General features: G+C 46.4%; 1 protein-coding gene and 1 non-coding gene across 4 annotated transcripts; one reads left to right on the top strand and one right to left on the bottom strand.

Annotated features, from left to right (window-relative positions):
- The first annotated feature begins 73 nt into the window (after positions 1-73).
- Positions 74-20,125, top strand: TLCD3A (TLC domain containing 3A). 3 transcript variants are annotated; one of them, XM_060082864.1, is made up of 5 exons: positions 74-383; positions 11,851-11,934; positions 16,197-16,401; positions 17,863-17,958; positions 18,407-20,125. In XM_060082864.1, exons 1-5 carry the CDS (start codon positions 271-273, stop codon positions 18,674-18,676), a joined length of 768 nt encoding a protein of 255 aa, XP_059938847.1. In that variant the 5' UTR covers positions 74-270; the 3' UTR covers positions 18,677-20,125. The 3 variants fall into 3 exon arrangements, with proteins under 3 accessions (XP_059938847.1, XP_059938848.1, XP_059938846.1); XM_060082863.1 differs by lacking the exon at positions 74-383 and adding an exon at positions 11,166-11,402; XM_060082865.1 differs by lacking the exons at positions 74-383; positions 16,197-16,401 and adding an exon at positions 11,157-11,402 and having other exon boundaries at positions 18,407-18,493.
- On the bottom strand, positions 4,227-4,299 carry TRNAW-CCA (transfer RNA tryptophan (anticodon CCA)). Its single transcript has one exon. It is a non-coding gene; the product is annotated as a tRNA-Trp (tRNA).
- Positions 20,126-20,994: the final 869 nt, after the last annotated feature.

Genomic DNA, 20,994 nt, shown 5'->3' on the forward strand with positions numbered 1-20,994 from the left:
GTCACCCAGTCGGGCACTTCCGGGAAGCCAGGCACTTCCGGGATCCGGGGCATTCTGGGATAGCGGAGGACTGACCTCTGGTCCCACGGAGGAGGCGTTCCTGTCACATCCCGTAGTCTCCCTGGGCAGCCCTGTAGTCCGGCGGCCCCCACCTGCCCTGGTACCCCTCCTTAAGATGGTGGGGACCCGCTTCACCTCGCCGAAGGCGCCCTCCCCACTTGGGCCCTGACGCTGGGGAGGGCCCGGCCGCTCCGGCAGCGTCGCGATCGAATGACAGCAACTCTCACGGGCAGCGAGGCCGGCGATCCTTCTGCTCCCAGGGGCCCCTTGCTCAGTGGCAGTAGGTGTCCCCCCAGCCATCGGGGGAGAAATGACCCCAGCTGGTAAGTGGCGATGTTGCCAAGGACAATTTGTAGGATGGGAATTTGTCCACTTGACAAAAGTTAAATTCCCCGTGTGCCAAGCTTCTAGGCAGCGTTTTCTGGGGGCGTCCACACCCAGGGGCCCCTTGCTCAGTGGCAGTAGCGGGGTCGGGGAAAAAGAGCCAGATTAGGCAGTGACACGCCCTGGGGAAATGTTGACTTTCTGAGACTGAGTAGCTGGAGTCGAAGTCACGGTCCACGAATGATGAGCTGTGTGATCTTGGACAAGTTACTACATCGGCCCTGCTTACCCTGCAAGGATGTGGCGAGAGAGAAAAATTAAAAGCGCTATGCAAATTTAAGCTAGTAATACAGGTAATATGAGTGTGTCTAGACCTTATGCACCACAAAGGAAAAAGCCAGGTCACCCTGTGGAACTACTTTTCCTCCAGACACAAGGAGATAATTGCAGACAAGGGAAGAGTTGTTTTACCAGTTAAACATGATTAAGTGTCCCTGGCCCCAATGAGCTTTTTTTTTTAAATCAAAATTGTGGTAAAAAAAAAAGATGGGAGCAATATAATTTCTAACAGTAAAGGAAGGCTTAAAAATATAAATCGGTTACATAATAGAATATTACTGATTCAAAATCATGGTTTTTGAAAATTATTTAATGACATGGGAAAATATGCATAATATATTTCAGAAAGCAAAAATATACAGCATGGTCCGAGTTTACATGTGTGTGTATTTTGTGCCTATAAAAATTATAGCAAGAAATATTACTTTTTGCACATTACTTTTTGCACAAAAGTAATAAAAGTATTTTGCACAAAATATTTTGCACAAAATATTACTTTTTGCACAAAAAGATGGGAGCAATATAATTTCTAACAGTAAAGGAAGGCTTAAAAATATAAATCGGTTACATAATAGAATATTACTGATTCAAAATCTTGGTTTTTGAAAATTATTTAATGACATGGGAAAATGTGCATAATATATTTCAGAAAGCAAAAATATACAGCATGGTCCCAGTTTACATGTGTGTGTATTTTGTGCCTATAAAAATTATAGCAAGAAATATTACTTTTTGCACATTTTCCCAAAATGTCTATGAGCCTGTAGCATTTTTATAATCAGAAATATAAATGCCTTTTTTTTTTTTTTTTTTGTGGTACGTGGGCCTCTCACTGTTTTGGCTTCTCCCGCTGTGGAGCACAGGCTCTGGATGCGCAGGCTCAGCGGCCATGGCTCACGGGCCCAGCCGCTCTGCGGCATGTGGGATCTTCCTGGACCAGGGCACAAACCCGTGTCCCCTGCATCGGCAGGCGGACTCTCAACCACTTCGCCACCAGGGAAGCCCATAAATGCCTTTTATTTTTTTTAAAGGAAATGATAATTTTATCCATCTGTCTTGGATGTTTTTCATTTTTTATATACAGTAAAATAATTTATATACAGTAAAATCCACCCATGTCATTTAGAATGCTGTGAGTTTTAATAAATGCATATAGTCATGTAACCACTGTCACAATCAAATCCTAGGACAGTTCCATCATCCCCCCAAATTCTCTCATGCCCCACCTCATCCCCTGGCAACCACTGACTAGATTTCTGTCCCTATAGTTTGACTTTTCCAGAATGTCATATAAATGGGATCATACAATATGTCACCTCTTGAGTCTGGCTTCTTTCACTCAACATAATACATTTGTATATCATCCATGTCGCTGCATGGATCAGTAGTTTATTTCTTCTTGCTGAGTGGTAATCCACTATCTGGATATACCACAGTTTGTTTATCCATTCCCTGGCTGAAGGACGTTTGGGTTGTTTCTAGTTTGGGGCAATTATGAATAAAACTGCTATAAACATTCATATGCAGGTTTTTGTGTGAACATAAATTTTCATTTCACTTGGGTAAATACGTAGAAGCGGGATTGTTGGGTTGTATAGTAAGTCTGTGTTTATAAGAAACTGGTCAACTGTTTTCCAAAGTGGGCTGTTATCATTTTCGCATTCCTGCCAGCAATGGATGAGCATTCTGGTTGCTCACAGCGCTTATGTTTAATGATGATAATAATAGCTCACATTTCCTAGCCCTTATTATATGCCAGGCACCATGCTAAGTATACATTGTCTCAATCTACATGGCAGTGCTGAGGTTGGTAGTTATTATCATCATCTGCTATTCACAGATGAGAAAATTGGGATGTAGTTAAAAACTAACAAAAAACGTCCCCAAGGTTCCATAACCAACTCTTCCTGCCATTCATTCATTCGTTCAATAAATTTATTGAACGAATAAATGAATGTTCCCGCTGGCAATAGGCACTAGGCCAGGTGCTGGGACTTTAGCAACCGACCAAATAGACCAAGTGCCTGCCTCCACGGAACTATTTCCAGGTATGAAAAGGGTATTCATACAAATAAGCAAAGAATTGTGTTAGGTCTAATGAAAGACAAGTAAAGCATACTATGAAAGACGATATTGATAGAGTGCTCTGATTGGATTTGGCGGGTCAGGAGAGGCTTCTTTGAGGAAGTGACTTTTAAGCTGAAGCAAAGGGTGGGGTGTGAACAGGAGATGACAGACAAAAGGAACAGTATATGCAAAAGCCACGAAGATAGAAGAAATTGGCCAGGGTGATGGGACTTTCAAAGCCGAGGGGAGAATGGAACAAGAAGAGGCCGAAGAAATAGGCAGTGCCAGATGGTGGAGACTCTTGAAGGTCATTTGAGAGATGGGAAGCCTTTGAAGGATTGTAAGCAGAGGAGTGACAGGACCAGCTTACCAGGCCTGTCATCAGCCCTAGTCCCCTCGTTTTTGTTTTCTCTGCTTCCAAGTGGCCCACAATGTCGTGGAGAGTCATGATACCAGGGTGACCGTCTCCAATACAAAGTCATGCTGTCCCATGGCCACTGATTGTCCCTTTACAAGTGCCTTGTCAACTCTCATTGCATTCCCCCTGCAACCCCAACCTTTCCCTGTGCTGACGCTCCCAACTCCCTTCTCCCCCTTCTCCCTATTTCCAGATAAGATAATAATAATGAATGTAAGTTTGGGTTTAAGAGAGTTACACGGTACAAAAGTCTAGGAAGATAAAAGAGCAGAGAGATAGGTGGACATCAGGTGAAGAAAACTGCATTAAATAGCAACAGGCTAGGGCTTCCCTGGTGGCACAGTGGTTGAGTCCACCTGCTGATGCAGGGGACATGGGTTCCTGCCCCGGTCGGGGAGGATCCCACATGCCGCGGAGCGGCTGGGCCCGTGAGCCATGGCCGCTGAGCCTGCGTGTCCGGAGCCTATGCTCTGCAATGGGAGAGGCCACAACAGTGAGAGGCCCATGTACCGCAAAAAAAAAAAAAAAAAAGTTTATGTCCTAAATATAACATTGTTCAATATTCGATAGCTTCCTCCACCCCAATCCCCCATGGAGATTTGTTGCTTTGAGAGATCACTCTCACAGCCATCTCTAGTCTCCACATCTTTTCTGTCTGCACTTGGCTTTCTCTCCTTAGTGTCAGTCACACATTTTCAAATGCCTGTGAAAATCTTCACTTTGCTTATCATCGGTTTCTCTTTATCTTTGCCCTCACTGCCCTAGCCTAAGCACATTTATCTGTTGGGTTTAGAGTTTAGCATTTGATGGAGAGGCAGTCCAGTAGTGCAATCGGTTAGCGCCCGGGGTACTTATACAGCATTTTACGGGCAGAATTAATCCACTACACCAAATGACAGCAAATGGTTTCAGGGACTAATACAATATAGTGCATTTACATAGTACTTTAATGAACAGTGTAAATGTTTTCATATATGTTATTATTATTATCTTGGCCAGAAGGCTTGTGGGATCCTAGTTCCCTGACCAGGGATTGAACCTGGGCCCCCTGCAGTGGAAGCTCGGAGTCCTAACCACTGGACCACCAGGGAATTCCGCATATATGTTATTTCTTTTTTTTTTTAAGTTTTTAAAATTTATTTATTTATTTTTGGCTGCGTTGGGTCTTGGTTGCTGCGTGTGGGCTTTCTATAGTCGTGGCGAGCGGGGGCTACTCTTTGTTGCAGTGCACGGGCTTCTCATTGTGGTGGCTTCTCTTGTTGCAGAGCAGAGGCTCTAGGCGTGTGGACTTCAGCAGTCGTGGCACATGGGCTCAGTGGTTATGGCTTGTGGGCTCTAGAGCGTAGGCTCAGTAGTTGTGGCACACGGGCTTAGTTGCTCTGCGGCATATGGGATCTTCCCGGACCAGGGCTCAAACCTGTGTCCCCTGCATTGCCAGGCGGATTCTTAACCACTGCACCACCAGGGAAGTCCTGTGTCATATTTTAGATTCCACGTATAAGTGATGTTGTATGGTATTTTCCTTTCTATTTCTGACTTCACTTAGTATGATAATCTCTACATACATTCATGTTGCTGCAAATGGCATTATTTCATTCTTTTTTATGACTGAGTCGTATTCCACTGTATATACGTACCACATCTTCTTTATCTATTCAGCTGTCGATGAACATTTAGGTTGTTTCCATGCCTTGCCTATTGTGAATAGTGCTGCTGTGAACATAGGGGTGCATGTATCTTTTTGAATGCTAGTTCTTAGTTTCCGGCATTTAAGTTTTCACCTACAATCTTGCTGAGCTGTAATTAATTCTTGGCGTTGAGATTGACTGTGCATGGCACAGGACACTACAGACTTAGCTTCACAGGAATGCTTTTCCTTCATTCATTTCTTAAGTACCAAGCACCTACATAACTGTAGTTTACTACATAGGTTAATAGAGCTCAGCCTATAAAAAGAAAAAACTAGATACTTAAATAGGAGCTTGGGTTGCTATAGATATTATGATGCCACTTTAAAAACAGAAACTGAGGGTGCTAGTAAGGATGAGAATCTTAATATTTTTAAGGATAAAGTTACCAGAAGGGATGAAGGCATTGTCTATGTTTGTGTGCCAAGATGTGTCTATGAACAAACCTGCTCTCACCCCAAGAATTCCTTTCAAAACCAGTGAAAACCCACTTTGAAAGATAATCTACAATAATTAAAATATCAAATCACTTCTGACTTATTAAAAATGAGGTATGTGAAAATCTTAACATTGAAAATGCTTATGATAAGTGAAATATTAATATTCAAAATTAATTTAAAGGGACTTCCCTGGTGGTGCAGTGGTTAAGAATCCACCTGCCAATGCAGGGGACTCGGGTTTGAGCCCTGGTCTGGGAAGATCCCACATGCCACAGAGCAACTAAGCCCGTGCGCCACAACTACTGAGCCTGCGCTCTAGAGCCTGCGAGCCACAACTACTGAGCCCACGTGCCACAACTACCGAAGCCCGCGCGCCTAGAGCCCGTGCTCCACAACAAAAGAAGCCACCGCAATGAGAAGTCTGCGCACCACAACAAAGAGTATCCCCCGCTCACCACAACTAGAGAAAGCCCAGGAGCAGTGACGAAGACCTAACCACAGCCAAAAGTAAATAAATAAAAATTTAAAAATTAATTTAAAGCATGATCTCAATGAAATATATAATAAATGCATACAAAGAAGACTGGGAAGAATTCTACTAAAATGTTAATAATCTGAGAGTATTACCTCTCAGTGGTGGCATTATTTATGATTATTACTTTCCATATTGCACAGGTTTTACTTTTTAAAGTATTACTTTTATGACCAAAAAACTTTTTAAAAAAGGAAGAAATAATATGAGTTAAAGTAAGCAAAATCAATCTTTTATGGAATTACTTATGAGACATGAAGACACTGAAAATTGTTGACTTGATGATTTAAGAAGGCAGCTGAATTTGTTCACAGCAATTTGCTGGTTCTAACTCATTTCAAAGGTAATTTCCTTAATGGATCAAAGTCCTTGAATACTTTTTAAGCTTGTAGGACTCACTCTACTTTTAGTTAGGTGTAGCCATCTGCCAACAAGCAAATTTTTGCATTTATAGCAAAGGAAAGGCATATATGAAAGGACTTTGAAAAAACATAGAGCAATACACAAAGGCAAGCACTATATAATCAGCTCTTTCTGTAAATTATGGTTTTTGTTGACAGGGATCATTATCACTGTGTACAAAAGCAAAGACTTTCCTGTGGTGTGCAGCTGTGGCCACTGTTTGCCGAAGCCACGTGCTTGTGTGTGACTGTGCTTCTCGGACTCACAGTTTGCTATTGCAAATAGTCCGGGATAAAACTGAGGAAGCTGCAGTCTGGAAGCTGGCTAAGGCAGGCCTAGGGCATCTTCAACCCAAGAGATGTTTATTGAGAAGCTTACCAGCAAGTTACAGTGCTGTGGGGTTACCAAGAGAAAGACCAATAATCCCTGGCCTCTGCCCTGCATATAGTTTTTTTTTTTTTTTTTTTTTTGTCTGCGCCAAGTGGCATGTGGGATCTTAGTTCCTGGCCCAGGGATCGAACCTGTGCCCCCTGCAGTGGAAGCGTGGAGTCTTAACCACTGGACCACCAGGGAAGTCCCTGCCCTGCATATAGTTTACATGTATTTTTGAAAAGATCCCACCTAATTCTCACAGCCACCCTGTGAGTTAGGTAGAGGAACCCCCATTTACAGGGGAGGGTAGGGAGTTTTCTCCATGTCGCACAGCTTCTGAGTAGCAGAGCCAAAACGGGCGCTCGGGTCCGCTCCTCCTAACCCTGGAGCTGAATGCCATGCCTGCCTCCTGGACAGACAGGCCCCACCTGCCCATCAGGAGCATTCTGTCTGGAGGGGAAACACAAATGCAGGTATCAGTGAAAGGTGTGGATCAGGTGGTGTTACTGAGTGCAAAGTACAAGAGGAAAAAAAGGGGCAGGCAACTAACTTCCTCCTGGCCACACTCTGAGTCCTGAGAGCAAGCTGCCTCCTTGAAATGCTGTCTGGCTTTTGCTGATGGTAGCCTGAAGGGAGCGATGTTCCATTAACGGCCATCACTGTCTTTCTCTTTGTCTGCCTCATTTCATCTTTCTCTACGTCTTACAGCCCGTTTCCTCTCGTTCGCTTGTTGTGAATTCCAATCTCTGGATCCGTATCTCTATGCCTGTTTTCCTGTGTTGAAGGCTGTATCTTGGCCTTTTGATTCCCTGTATCTATCTCAGTCTCTTCCGATGGATCTTCTTTCTCTGCTGTGTCTTTCTCTCCATGTCTCTTCCTATCACTTCATTTCTCCTTTTCTCCTCGTTCCTGCTCTGTTTCTGCTTCACCTGTCCCTAATGCAGAAAGGAAGTGAGGTTCTAAACAAAATAATTTTCATTTCAGTAATGTTTCATTTTCTCTGTTATGACTTTTAAAGTAGATGAGTGGATGGAGACCTCCAAGTTCTCTTTCAGTTCAGATGCTTGATGTGAAGATGTTTCACGTGTGAATCTCAACCTTTTTTCCGATAGATGCAAGGTAGCAGCCCACACATCACATAATGATATTCACTTGAGTATTCTCAAAGCATTCTATAAGTAAATATGGAATTTTCAATTTAAGGTTGGAGAAACCAGGGAGCAGACGTGGGGAGAGTCGTGTATCTTATCCCCTAATGGTATCCAGATTGGGATCTAAAGGAATGGAAGAGCTGGGGACAGAAAAACGGGATCATATACCTCAGTGGCAGAAGAAACCACCTAGAAAGCCCACCACAGCCCTCCCAAACTGGGAGCTTTATTAGTTCCCATTCAAGGGGTGTAACTCTGATTCGGTAAAGAAGTCTTAACATCCAGTAACCCAAGCTCACGCCTGAAACCCACAAAGGAAGCATAATCAAAACCTCCTTAAATCCCAACCCTACAGCATGAGGTAGTTGAAATCACCCTGGAACATGAATCAGGAGTCCAGGGTGCTAATTTGAAACTTGCCACTTCGTAGGGTGGCAATTCAGTTTACCATTTGCATCCAAGTCTCCTTATCTATAAAATGAAAATAATATGTTCACCTACCTCACTGGGTTATTTTGAGAACCAAGTGAGATAATATATGTAAAGTGCTTTGAAAAATTATAGTTATATATAAATATAAAATGGCGTTAATAATAGCAGCATCAGAGCCCATAAACTCCACCCCACACATTTATATTTGTGGGTAAACAATTAGGAACAGTGGTTATTAATCAGAAACCACATTGTGAAAAAGAATTATGTACTCTCTCCTTGCTTATCAAGTTTGAAGGCAGAATAGTCATTAAGCACATTGACCTTGAAGGCAGAAAATACTGAATTCAAATCCCAACTCTGCTACCAGCAGTGTGACCTTAGCAATATTTTAGTTGCTTTGGGTCTCATTTTGCAGACACACACTCACTCACACAGAGTGAGGACAACAGATTTTTCGTGAGGAACCAATGAGATAACTCATGCAAAATGTTGGATCCAGTACCTGGCACATAGTAAGTACTCAATAAGCATTAGCTTTAAAAAGTATCAAACATCTCTTGAGCGCTTGCAATGTGCCAGGTATAACTTAGGAAACAAAACAAAAAGATTCTGGGTTTTTTTTTGTTGTTTTTGGGAGTTTTTTTGGCCGTGCCAAACGGCATGCAGTATGTTAGTTCCCCAACCAGGGATCGAACCTGGGCCTGGCAGTGAGAGCACCTAGTCCTAACCACTGGACCGCCAGGGAATTCCCGACATGGTCCTGCTTCAAGGAAAGCGCATACAAATAAAAACCAACATGCTCACTATTCAATTGCAAAGGCAGTTTAGAAAATGAACTTATAAACCTGCCTGGAGAGACAGGTAAATTGAAACCTTCTTGCAGGAGGAAACATTTGACTCAAGACGTCTGAAGGGTGAGTAGAAGTTTGTGTAAAAACGAGCTTGATGCTTTTTGACTTTATCGTTTGCCCACTTGAAAAGCCAGGGCTCACTTTATGCTTGTTGCCCTTCTGGTGATTCAACCTAAACATTTTGGTGACTTCATGAGCATGGTGTTGGAAACTGATTTTACTGGTTATTTTCTATGCATGAAACATCTGTTGTTTTGTTTTCATTTCATAGACTCCTTAAGAGCTGTACAAACGACTTCTTGCATAGGGAGTAGATTGATTCCCATCACTGAAAAGTATTGGTATCCTTGATGTATGTTGCTGACCCCTTTAAGAAGAGAAGGCAGGGAGGACTTGTGACCACTTGTCCCTCTCTGGAAAAGCTGGAGCTGGAGGTGACTGGGATAAACGGGTAGGGAGTAGAAATTGCAATGCAGAAGGATTTGTTGTTCTGGAGAGAATGGAAGATAGCTGTCCTTTACCCACATGCAAATGTGAATGTACAGAAAGCTTTTTATTAGCCAGATATCTTGCTACCAAATTGAAGTATCCTTCTTATTTCACCAAGGGTGTTACTGGTGAATTTGGGAGTTAGAGATGTTGCCCTAAGTGGAAGAAATATCAGACTTTTCTTTGGGTTTTCTGCTTCCTTAATGTTGCTTCCTAAATCCCTCACCTTAACTACATATACGACGACGTTAAAAGCTGTGTTTACATTGGCTTCTACACCAGCAACAGCCATGTTAGAGAAATTTAATTGACATCTAAAGAAATAATGTTACCTTATAAAAGTCGTAGAATCTTAAGAATTTTGAGCTGGAAGAACCTAAGAGAACTTGTAATTCAGCTTTTTCATTTCACAAATAAGGAAACTGGCCCAGGGAGGCTGAGCCCAGATGTTCCAAAGTACTCTTATGGGGCTTTGGTTAGCATTTTGCATGATGGCGATTTGAAGAGACCCACAGTACCTTTCAATTGCTGTAGACATAAACGAATTGTCTTTCCCCCCACATTCGTAAGCTGAGGAAGATACAGACCAAAGTAAAACTCTGGCAAGTCCCAAGAGAAGAGAAGCCGGTAATACTGAAGTTACTGTATTGGTGCCACGTGCCTGGTGCTGAATGAAAATGATTCGATTCCGCCCACCCAAGTTCAGGGCATTTGGCCCGAGAACTTTGAAGTAAGGACAACGCTGTCAACAACAACAACAACGAAACAGTCACCAAGACGGGACAGCATCTTGACCCAAAGCCTAGAGACAGTACCGCAGTACCACGGAAAGTCTGCAGCCGTGAGATTCCACCTCGATGTGTGGCTTGAGAGAGGAACTGCTGGATCGATGCTCCTCTGGAGAAATTTCGGCGGTTGGCAGGACGTGGAAAAGCCATCTCTGGCCGGCAGAAAGACCATTTCCTTAAGCCTCCCACTTGGAAGCGGGAGTGCTTCATAGATAAGTCAGGCGAGCAGACGGCCTCAAGCCCACCCGCCCTCTCCTTCCTTCGCCGGGAGAGACGCCCACTGCCCTGTTCCCGCCGGGCCACGCCCCTGCCCCGCGGGCTCACCCCACCCTGCTGGTCGGGGGGTCAAGGCCCGGAGCCTTTTCCTACCTGGCCCTCTCGGGGCCTCCCCCACCCGCCCGCGTCGCCCGGTGGGCAGGTGCGGGGCAGTTCGTCAGCCAGGCGGGTCCCCGAGGGAGGGGGAGGCGTCAGCGGTGACGGAACAGAAGCCCCGAGAGCCTCGGCACTTCCTCCACAGCCTCGGCCCGGCGGCGGCCACTCGCGCGCTGGTCGGGTGCGCAGCGTCCGCTCACTCGGGGCCCGGCGGGCAGCACCTCCCGCTGCCGCCTACTCGCCGGCCGGGAAACCAGGGGGAGCCTCGGGGCCCAGGGGCGGTGGCGACGAGACCCCGCCCCGCCCGGCCAGCCCGCTCCTATCGCGGTCCGCGGCCTGGTCACGCGGGGAGTGGCGCCGCGGGCTAGGGACCAGCGCCCGGCGGCTGCCGGAGTCGCGGCGGGCCGGGGCCGGGGCCGGGGCCGGGACGGGGGGCGGAGGGCGGAGGGTAGAAATAGGGGCGGGCGGGCCGCGTCAGTCCCGGAGCCGCGCGCGCGGAGCCGACCGAGCCACGCCGAGGGCGCCGAGCTAGGCGGCCGAGCCCGAGCACCCATGCTGCTGCCGCTGGCCTGCGGCTCGCTCTTCTTCCCGGGGCTCTTCGGGCTCTGCACCTGGGGGCTGCGGCGCGCTCGGCCCGCCTGGACCCAGAACGACTGCGTGCTGATCAGCACCAGGTACGGGGCGAGGCCGCGCCGCCGCCCGACCACGCGTCCCGGCTGCGCCCGCCCAACGCCGAGCCCAGGGCGGAAAAGGGGGGCGACAGGAAGCGAGGGGGCCGCCTCCCGGGTCCTCGCCCAGTCCACGGCGCGGGCCGGAGCGCTCCGAGGACCCTGTGAAGACTGCCCCCGGAGGGAGGGAGGCGGAGGAGGGTGGAGCGGGAGCAGGCTGGAGGGTGGGGGGCTGCCCACACTGATGAGGACCGGGAGGGACGTCTCCCCGATGCTGACATCTGCCAGCTGCTTTGGGAGTCGGGAGCGCGGCGGCGGCCCTACCGTTTTCCTCGGCGCCCTGGCGGCCTGGGGAAGTCAGGTTGAAGAGTTCTGGCTTCATGCTGTCCATGGGACTGGACTGAGCATGCTTCCCGTCCCCCTCCCCCCTTTTCTCTTTTCTATCGCACGTTAGGCTGGTTTCTTCAGTGCAGGCTGTGTTGGCCACCGGGTCTGGGATCATCATCATCCGCTCCTGTAGCCACGTGATCACCGACAGGTAACATACAATGCCAGGTGAAAGCTACACAGATCACAGCGCTGGACTTTTTCGAAGCTTCCGCATTTGAGTGGCTCACAGGTTCTAGTTCTTTATCAGCATGTGCCGTCAGGCAGCTGATTAATGGGTGAAACTTGGGCACCATAACTAGTTCTCTCCTCCTCTCCTCACCCTCAGCATCGCCAGCTTAGGAGAAAGTAAACTGAAGAAATGCTAGACCATGACAGAGCCTGAGTCTGATTTAAGGTGGTGTGTTAGAGGACAGTGTGGTCCAACGACCCAGGTTCTTTATGCGATAGATAAATGTGAAAATTATTCAAAAGTGGAAGTATGGCTTTTGGTTCTTTTAAATGATCTCCCTGGGGTTCTGCTGTGGAGCATTCATTGGCCAAGATAGGATGTGTGGTTAGCAGAGCCCTGCTATGGAAAGGAACAAATCCACCACCCCTTTCCTTACAAATGCTGCTCTTGTCTTTCCTCTGAAAGATAAAGGTGATGAAGAGTTTTCTGGAGCTTTCAGAAAACTGACTCGAATGGGTGTGAAAGTTCAGTCCACAGGCAGGACAGGAAATGTGCATTCAGTGAAACAAATTATAGCGACCAGGCTGGTCTACTTTGTATAGTATTTAGACCTGGGTAACAGTGGTGTGCCCCCCACCCCATTTTAAAGCCATCCTTTCAAAGCCATCCTTTTCATCTGTCTTCCTAGAATCACCCTTTCCTCCTCACAGTTAAGTTGAAGAGCAATTGTGATATGTGCAGGGAAAGTTAATAGCCTTTCCTGATCCCTTTCTCATGTTGACTCTATTACCTGTCCTGGTTTTCACCTGTTGGGAATGGAATGGGAGGGGAGCCCGAGAGGGGCATCTATCTCACTGTGGCCTGCAAACTTAGTGCCTGGCTCTTATTTGGGCTTAACCCTGCCATCACGATTTTCGTGCTTTTCTTTTGCCCTTTTTTTTTTTTTTTTTAGAGAAAACCAGTTATTGGCGATGAATTGTAGATGCTGAGAGAAGATAGGACAAGTGACTTTGATTGCATACACCAAAGACTAACAGCATTTTCTCAGCTGGGTTCAATTTTTATTTTAATTGAGCATTTCCTGATGGTGCAGCAAGCTCCCTCACTGCCCCCAGTTTGTCAGGTCAAACTTGAAACCTGCCTCCTTTGCAGAGATTAAGCTAAGACAGATGCAGCCCCCACGGCACTTGAGGGCAAGCAGCAGGCAGCTGCTACACATTTCAGGAAGAGATCTGCACACAATTAACTTTCAGTTCTTTTTTTTTTTTTTTTAATTAATTTATTTATTTTTAGCTGTGTTGGGTCTTCGTTTCTGTGCGAGGGCTTTCTCTAGTTGTGGCAAGTGGGGACCACTCTTCATCGCGGTGCACAGGCCTCTCACTGTCACGGCCTCTCTTGTTGCGGAGCACAGGCTCCAGACGTGCAGGCTCAGCAGTTGTGGCTCACAGGCCCAGCTGCTCCACGGCATGTGGGATCTTCCCAGACCAGGGCTCGAACCCGTGTCCCCTGCATTGGCAGGCAGATTCTCAACCACTGCGCCACCAGGGAAGCCCTAACTTTCAGTTCTATAGCACGGTTGTGTTCTCCCCTCAGAAGCCATGTGTCTTAGTGGCTTGAGCATGGTAGCAAATCTAAGTTTGGCTTTTAGGGTCCTCCTTTTGTATATCTTTATGCCTTAGATTCATCCTCTACTTGCAAAATAGAGACAGACACCACCTTTTGTGCCCTCAACTTACATGGATGCACAAGGATGCTCTCAAGGCACCTAATCATCTGAAAAAAAAAAAGCCCTTTGGGGTTCATAGTCTGTACATCCAAATATTTTTCTATTCTATGTCTTTTAATTTTAGGCCTTCATATAGAATGTCTGTAGGTAGGAGGGGGTGTCTATGAATCTTCCCAAATTATCTGCAGGGTGTGATGCGGAGCCAGGGGTTTCATCAGCTCCTTAAAGAGACCCAGATCCCTATTTCTCAATGTAAGCGCTTCCTTTTTTTTTTTTTTTTTTTTTTTGGCCACACCGCTCACTTACATTTAAGTAAGTGCTGATACTTTTTACATTTAAAAGGACCCTCAATGGGAACTGAGAGGAACCTGGCGGTCCAGTGGTTAGGACTCTGGTCTGACTGCCGAGGACCTGGGTTCAATCCCTGGTCTGGGAACTAAGATCCCACAAACTGCGTGGTGTGGCCAAAAATAATAATAATAATAATAAAAGTACTCTCATACTTTTAACTTTCTAATCTTCACAATAACTTTGTCAGGAAAGTAAGACAAGGATTATTATTATTTTTTTTTAATTATCTTCATTTTATTAAAAAAAGTTACGGTCGGGCTTCCCTGGTGGTGCAGTGGTTGAGAGTCCGCCTGCCGATGCAGGGGACACGGGTTCGTGTCCCGGTCCAGGAAGATCCCACATGCCGCGGAGCGGCTGGGCCCGTGAGCCATGGCCGCTGAGCCTGCGCGTCCGGAGCCTGTGCTCCGCAACGGGAGAGGCCACAACAGTGAGAGGCCTGCGTACCGCAAAAAAAAAAAAAAAAAAAAAAAAAAAAGTTAAGGTCCAGGCTAGTGCTAGCTAAGATTATAATCCAGATTGCTCACTGGTAAGTCTTCAGGGAATTCAACTAACAGCCACAATTTCGCATCTTATTGAATTGGTACTGTGTGCAAAATTTTAAAACCCTAGGCTCCACTCAAGGGGAGAGGTCAGTTCTATTTCAGATGAGTTTTTAATTGCTCTTCATAGTTGTTTTACTTTGGAATTGCTTCAAGAAAGCGATGGAGACCACAGGTGGGTAGTAGAATAAATATTGCATCTTTTTGCCTCATTGGAACTTGGCTGATTAATTTCCCTGAATGTATATTGTTTGCCATTACTTGTTTGCCTATTTCACTGCTTACTCATTATTTAGTTTTGTTGTGGTAAGTGTGGAATCATTCAGGAACAGAAACGTGAATGGCACTCTGTATTCCCAATGTTGCAGTTCAGTGGACCGGCTCCTTAGGTTAAATGCAGACAAGGTTAAAAATATAGATTTGAGGTCCTGGGCACACCATGTGTAGTCTCTGAGGCTTGGAGCCCTTTATAAGCACTGCAGGCGATTCTGATGTTCAGGTAGTTTTTTTTGTGTGTGTGGTATGCGGGCCTCTCACTGTTGTGGCCTCTCCCACTGTGGAGCACAGGCTCCGGACGCGCAGGCTCAGCGGCCATGGCTCACGGGCCCAGCTGCTCCGCGGCATGTGGGATCTTCCCGGACCGGGGCATGAACCCGTGTCCCCTGCATTGGCAGGCGGACTCTCAACCACTGCGCCACCAGGGAAGCCCTCAGGTAGTTTAAGAACCATAAAACTAAATGGTTTCTTCTACCTAAACATGGGCGCTTGATAAAACTTTGCTGACTTAGTCTAATCCTTCCCAGGATAGTACATAATTTCAATTTAGATTTTTTTTTTCATGTAGATTTTCTGTAGAGTGACAATTTGGGGAACAAAATTTTGGAAATTGTAGAGACTTCCCTTCTAATCTGCTCTGGGACAGTGATAAACTATCATTTTGACTCAGCAAATATTGATTCAACCCCTTTGGACAAGTAAATGGGAACACTGGTCTTTTGTCCTAGCTTCTCTTTTGGTATCTGTCTACTGTAAGGTAGTCCTTGAGCTCTGCGCTCATTTGCAGAGATATTTTTCTTGAGTGAAACTGGGTTTAGCCATAGTATTGTAAAGAGAGTGGCCAGGGTTACTTCCTGGAAACTCCCTAGAGTGGGGTTGCAAACAGATGCCAGAGTAATGTCCCAACTATTGAGCAACTGAGTAGAGTTAAACTGGAAATACTGGGTTTGGGATTTGGGTCACTTTCCAAACCTGTTTCTTGGTGGGTCTGTTGAATCACTGGTAGAGATATCTGTATCAAAGTCAGCTTATATCACAAAGTACCAGAAAATCCATTACAAATGAGTAGCTAAACCAGGCAAATAGTGATGGCAAGTCACTGAAACACATGGTGCTGAGTGAATCCTTGCTTTCTACCTTTGACACTTACGAGTTTGCCTTGTAATTTAGAGAAGGTTGTTCACTCTCCTTATTGGTCAGCTTCAGCATGTTCATTGTAAAGTATCTGGAGTAAAAACAGCTGATTAAGTACAAAGCTGATGCAGATGTGTTTAAGAAGAGGCTGGCTGTGAGCCTTCATAACTGATATCCATAATTACTTCTTGGACCATCCATATGCTTTCTTTCAGGCACTGGCTTGCCCGAGAGTATGTCTGGTTTTTGATTCCATACATGATCTATGACTCCTACGCCATGTACCTCTGTGAATGGTACCGAACCGGGGACCAGAGCAGCAAACATTCCCTCACCATTTTTCGAAACTTCCTAAGTAAAAACCGCCTCATGATCACGCACCACGCAGTTATTCTGTTTGTCCTTGTGCCGGTCGCACAGGTAATGGCCTCCCAGGACAGGCACCAGTAGGTTCAGCCACTCGTTTCTCCTGTTGAACTGGGTGTCCCAACCGTCAGGCTGCCCCCTTTTCTTCCCCTTTCCTGCTGCCCCCACTGCCCTCCTGCCAGCTGCTGCCACAGTGTAGAAAGGAATTAAATCTGAAATGTCTGTGATCCTCTTTACTGGCAATCCCCCAGCCCTCTGTGATACCCGAGCATTTGTCAAAGGTTCTGCCTTTAGTTCATATAATATAAAACCAATACATAATACAAAACAACATAAAAATTGTCTTAAAGAAAGAGTAGCTCCATCAACTGGTTATTTGCTCTGATAGTGCCCAGAGAGGGCTGTTTGCATTATTTTGATGTCACAAAAGCACAGACTCTCAAAGCAAATAGCCTCATAATTTCTCCCCAGATCCATTTTTTCCCATTAAAAAAACTCACCCAACAAGGAAGAAAAATGGGAATGCAGAGGGGAGACTAGTAATTCCCAAGTGCCTACCAGGTGACAGGTGCTTGATTTAAAAACTTGTAGCTTGGGGACTTCCCTGGGGGTCCAGTGGTTAGTACTTCACCTTCCAACGCAGTGGGTGCGGGTTCGATCCCTGGTCGGGGAGCTAAGATCCCACATGCCTCACGGCCAAAAAAACCAAAACATAAAAAACAGAAGCAAAATTGTGACAAATTCAATAAAGACTTTAAAAATGGTCTACATCAAAAAAAAATCTTAAAAAAAATTTGTTGCTTTCTAATAATCATTAGAAATTATTAGAAATAATTAGAAATGATCATTAGAAATTATTAGCCCTATACCATAGATGAAGAAACTGGGGCTCTATGAGTTTATGTACCTCGCTCGGTGGTACTAAGGGACAGAACTGCTATCCCAATACTGCTTGCTTGCTTGCTTTTTTTGGCCACGCCTTGTGGCTTGTGGGATCTTAGTTCCCCAGCCAGGGATCGAAGCTGGGCCACAGCAGCAAAAGTGCCGAGTCCTAACCACTTGACCGCCAGGGAATTCCCTATACTGCTTTCTTGAAAGGATAAAAGGAGAGGTAGAGTGCATGACATTCTTTAATAAGTCTCTCTTGATTGTGTTGGGACCCTAACATCAGGCATGGGGCCTGGTGCATATTTCATGGAACTGAACTGGCTTAAGTGCCCTTGGCGTGACTAAGTTGGATACCCAAAGCGGGCTGCAGACTTCCTGTTGGATGACACTGAAATTCTAGAGAAAGCTCAGTGTGTCATGCAGTTGCCTCTGGACCATGAGGATTCCAAGTGCCCTTGCTATGGAGGCTGCACAGTGTGAACTGGTCTACACTGGCCTGTTTAGCACTTCCATTTCCCTGCATGGTTGCTCAGGGTTACCCTTTTCAATAGCCCTAGTTAGAATTTTCCTTCCAGTGGTTCCTTAACCTCCATTACTTATTTCCCTTTTTCCTCTTTTCCTCTGCAGAGGCTTAGGGGAGAGCTTGGGGACTTCTTTGTTGGCTGCATCTTCACGGCAGAACTGAGTACTCCGTTTGTGTCGCTGGGCAGAGTTCTGATTCAGGCACGTATGAAAGGAGTGGCAGAAAGAGTGCCGAGGGAACAGACTCTGCTTCTCCTGGTAGATTAAGAGGGTCTGGAGAAACTTCTTTAGTGCTACCAATAGTGGGGTAGGAGACCCTTGAACAGACTTAAAGGTCAGTTGGTCTTTTGAGCCAGTGGGATTGAAAAATTGTCCATTTGATTCAAATTTGATCCAGTTCTTCATATATATTTTTCCTGGTCACAGAGTTTCTCTAACCCACCGTTCCTGTGCTCCCGTCAGCTGGGTGGCTTAGATCAAATTTCACATCACTGTTGGAAATATGAGGCTCTCTGCATATGCAAATACGGCAGTGCTCAATCATCTCTTCTACAAGTGTCGGAAAAGGAGACGCTTGGCCTGTCCGTTGTGGGACTCAGGCTAGTCATTCCCTGAAAGTGACCCTGTGCTCTCCTTCCCTCTTTTGCAGCTAAAGCGGCAGCACACGCTGCTGTACAAGGTGAACGGAATCCTCACGCTGACCACCTTCTTCTTATGTCGGATCCTCCTTTTCCCCTTCATGTACTGGTCCTACGGCCGGCAGCAGGGACTGAGCCTGCTCCAAGTGCCATTCCACATTCCTTTCTACTGCAATGTGGCCAACGCCTTCCTCATCGCTCCCCAGATCTACTGGTTCTCTCTGCTGTGCAAGAAGGCAGTCCGGCTCTTTGATGCTCCCCCAGCCAAAAAGGATGGTTAACTGCTCCATGAGTCAGGCAGTGAGGGCACCTCCTCCACTCAGTATTCCCATGGACCAAACTGCAGATTGTGCCCTGCGTGGCCTCAGCCTTCTGGGTATTGATAAGCAGAGGGATTTGAGTTTTTCTAAAGAATATTCCTATCGCCTCCCGCTTCTAACCTGCCCCTTTTGCAAAAGCACTTTTTTCTTAGTAACAACTATTGGATCCCATCAGACCTCCACTGGCACCAAGGTGGTTTTAATGTGAAGCCCAAGGATCCTTCCTTGGGTCTTATCTCAAGGGCTCTGGAGGTAGAAGCATGGGGTGTGGAGATAGGTGGACCAAGGTGATAAGGAGCTGGGCACCTGCCTGGTCCTCATATTGGTGGCTCCCCACCTTTCCAGCCACTCAGGGAGTATCCACACGTACTGGGCCAGCAGAAGCAAGTGATGGGTTGGTTCTTTTCTTGTGATGTTGGCCTGGGAAGATCATTGTGGGTAGGAAGGTTTTTTATTGTTTACTAGGTAACCTGTTGGTCATTTGCCTTCATCCTTTCATCCATGTGCCAACATTGAATTCTCCTGTTTACCGACTTCCGATCAGAAGTCTCACTGGCGGGGCGGGGTGGGTGGCAGGGAAGGGAACCTGAAGCACCTGAGTAGGTAGGAAGGCCAATAGGTCAGCACCTCTGCAGGCTGACTTGGTTAGACCAGTGTCAAACTTGTGAGCTTGCTGTCAACAGTCACAGATACTATTCCCTTTTTAGCATGTCCCTCAAGCCCCGCCTTCCCCATGTCCACACACACAGGATGCTCTTATTAAAAACTATAGGGGTAAAGTGAAATGATGGCTACCGAGCTATTCACTGGGTAAGCCCTCTTTGACACTGTCCTCTTCCTATGAAACAGAACGGACTGCTGTATTCCAAACCAGGAGATGTCTCATCTAGACTGCCTCCTGGTAAGCCAGAGCTTGTGGTCCAAAGTCTGTTCCTATCTGACTTACTGCCGTTTAGCCACAGAAGGCTGGAGAGCAAGAGTGCAAGTCAGCCCTGGCCAAATTATGTTCTGTGGACTGACTCCTTCACCCACCATTTAGATAGGATCCTCTGGTGCCAACACTAATTGTTCCTGAACAACAAGGATGGGTTTTAGAAACTGCTACCATGAAGTTTTTTCCCCAAGCAGTAGTGAAAAACTAGATTTTTAAAAGTGCCTTTTAATTCACTGTGAACTTTTAAAGTACTGAGTGTGTAACAGTGTCTCAAATTTTGACTATTTCAGTCTTTAATGGGTGCCATTTAAAAAACAAAATGCTGTAATTTTTTTTACCGTTTTGTTTACTATCAGTGTATCTTTATAAATCACCCCTGTGGTGACTAAATTGCACTAATATTTTCCAACTTATTCTCATTTGTGAAATATATCCATGCCGACTTCTGGTAAGGCCCGTCCTGTGACCAACTTGAATGGCTGCTGTGTGCTATTGTTTCTGTTCTGTGCTCTTCTCCGTGAAACTGGCAGAGGTGGGCTGTTGCAGGGGAAGGGGGTGTGTGAATGCCGTCAGCCTCCAGCACAGCCTAGCTCATACCTCACTCTAACATGTTTCTGTAACTCACGGTGCCAAGAGTACACTGCAGAGTTCTAGAGTTCTAGCCCAGTGGTCACGTAACTTTAGGCCCTTTCTTCTCTTCCCAGGTGAACCCCAACTAGGAGTCAGGAGGGTGGAAACCCAACTGTAGGCCGCAGACAGAGCCAGCCCACTTTAGGTGTGGCGGGGGGGGGACTTCAATACTGCCTCACTGTGATGGGGGGTATGGGGCTGTCCTTCCTTGCCTCCCAATTAAACACTTCACTAACGAGTCCTCATGGTTCTGGAATATATCCTGGGCACGCATTTGCACACACCGTTCCCTGCTCCCACATGTTCTTCAAAACCGTGACAACCGGGACTTCCCTGGTGGTGCAGTGGTTAAGACGCCACGCTCCCAGTGCAGGGGGCCCAGGTTTGATCCCTGGCCAGGGAACTAGATCCCAAATGCATGCCGCAACTAAAACAGCCGGCGAGTCACGACTAAGGAGCCCGTGAGCCACAACTACGGAGCCCACTTGCCACACTAAGACCCGATAGATAAATAAAACAAACAGAAAAACCAACCAACCAACCCACGACAACCCACCCCAGGCAGAAGATAATTACACCCATCCTTTAAACACGTCTCTGCTGTGATTACCAGACAGCATCAGCACAGCCCCTTTGAGATCCACTGAACGGACAGAGTTAACACTGGGGGGGCAGAAGTCCTCGATTCAGAAGAGACCCATCTTCCTGAGGTCAC

Source organism: Mesoplodon densirostris, chromosome 18 (genome assembly GCF_025265405.1).
Source record: "Mesoplodon densirostris isolate mMesDen1 chromosome 18, mMesDen1 primary haplotype, whole genome shotgun sequence".
Taxonomy (NCBI): Eukaryota; Metazoa; Chordata; class Mammalia; order Artiodactyla; family Ziphiidae; genus Mesoplodon; species Mesoplodon densirostris.

Coding starts and splice junctions, on each gene's coding strand:
- TLCD3A (XM_060082863.1), top strand. CDS start 11,281: ATGCTGCTGCCGCTGGCCTGCGGCTCGCTCTTCTTCCCGGGGCTCTTC. Junction 16,402..17,862: donor TCCTTGTGCCGGTCGCACAG/GTAATGGCCTCC, acceptor TTTCCTCTGCAG/AGGCTTAGGGGAGAGCTTGG. Junction 17,959..18,406: donor TGGGCAGAGTTCTGATTCAG/GCACGTATGAAA, acceptor CCTCTTTTGCAG/CTAAAGCGGCAGCACACGCT.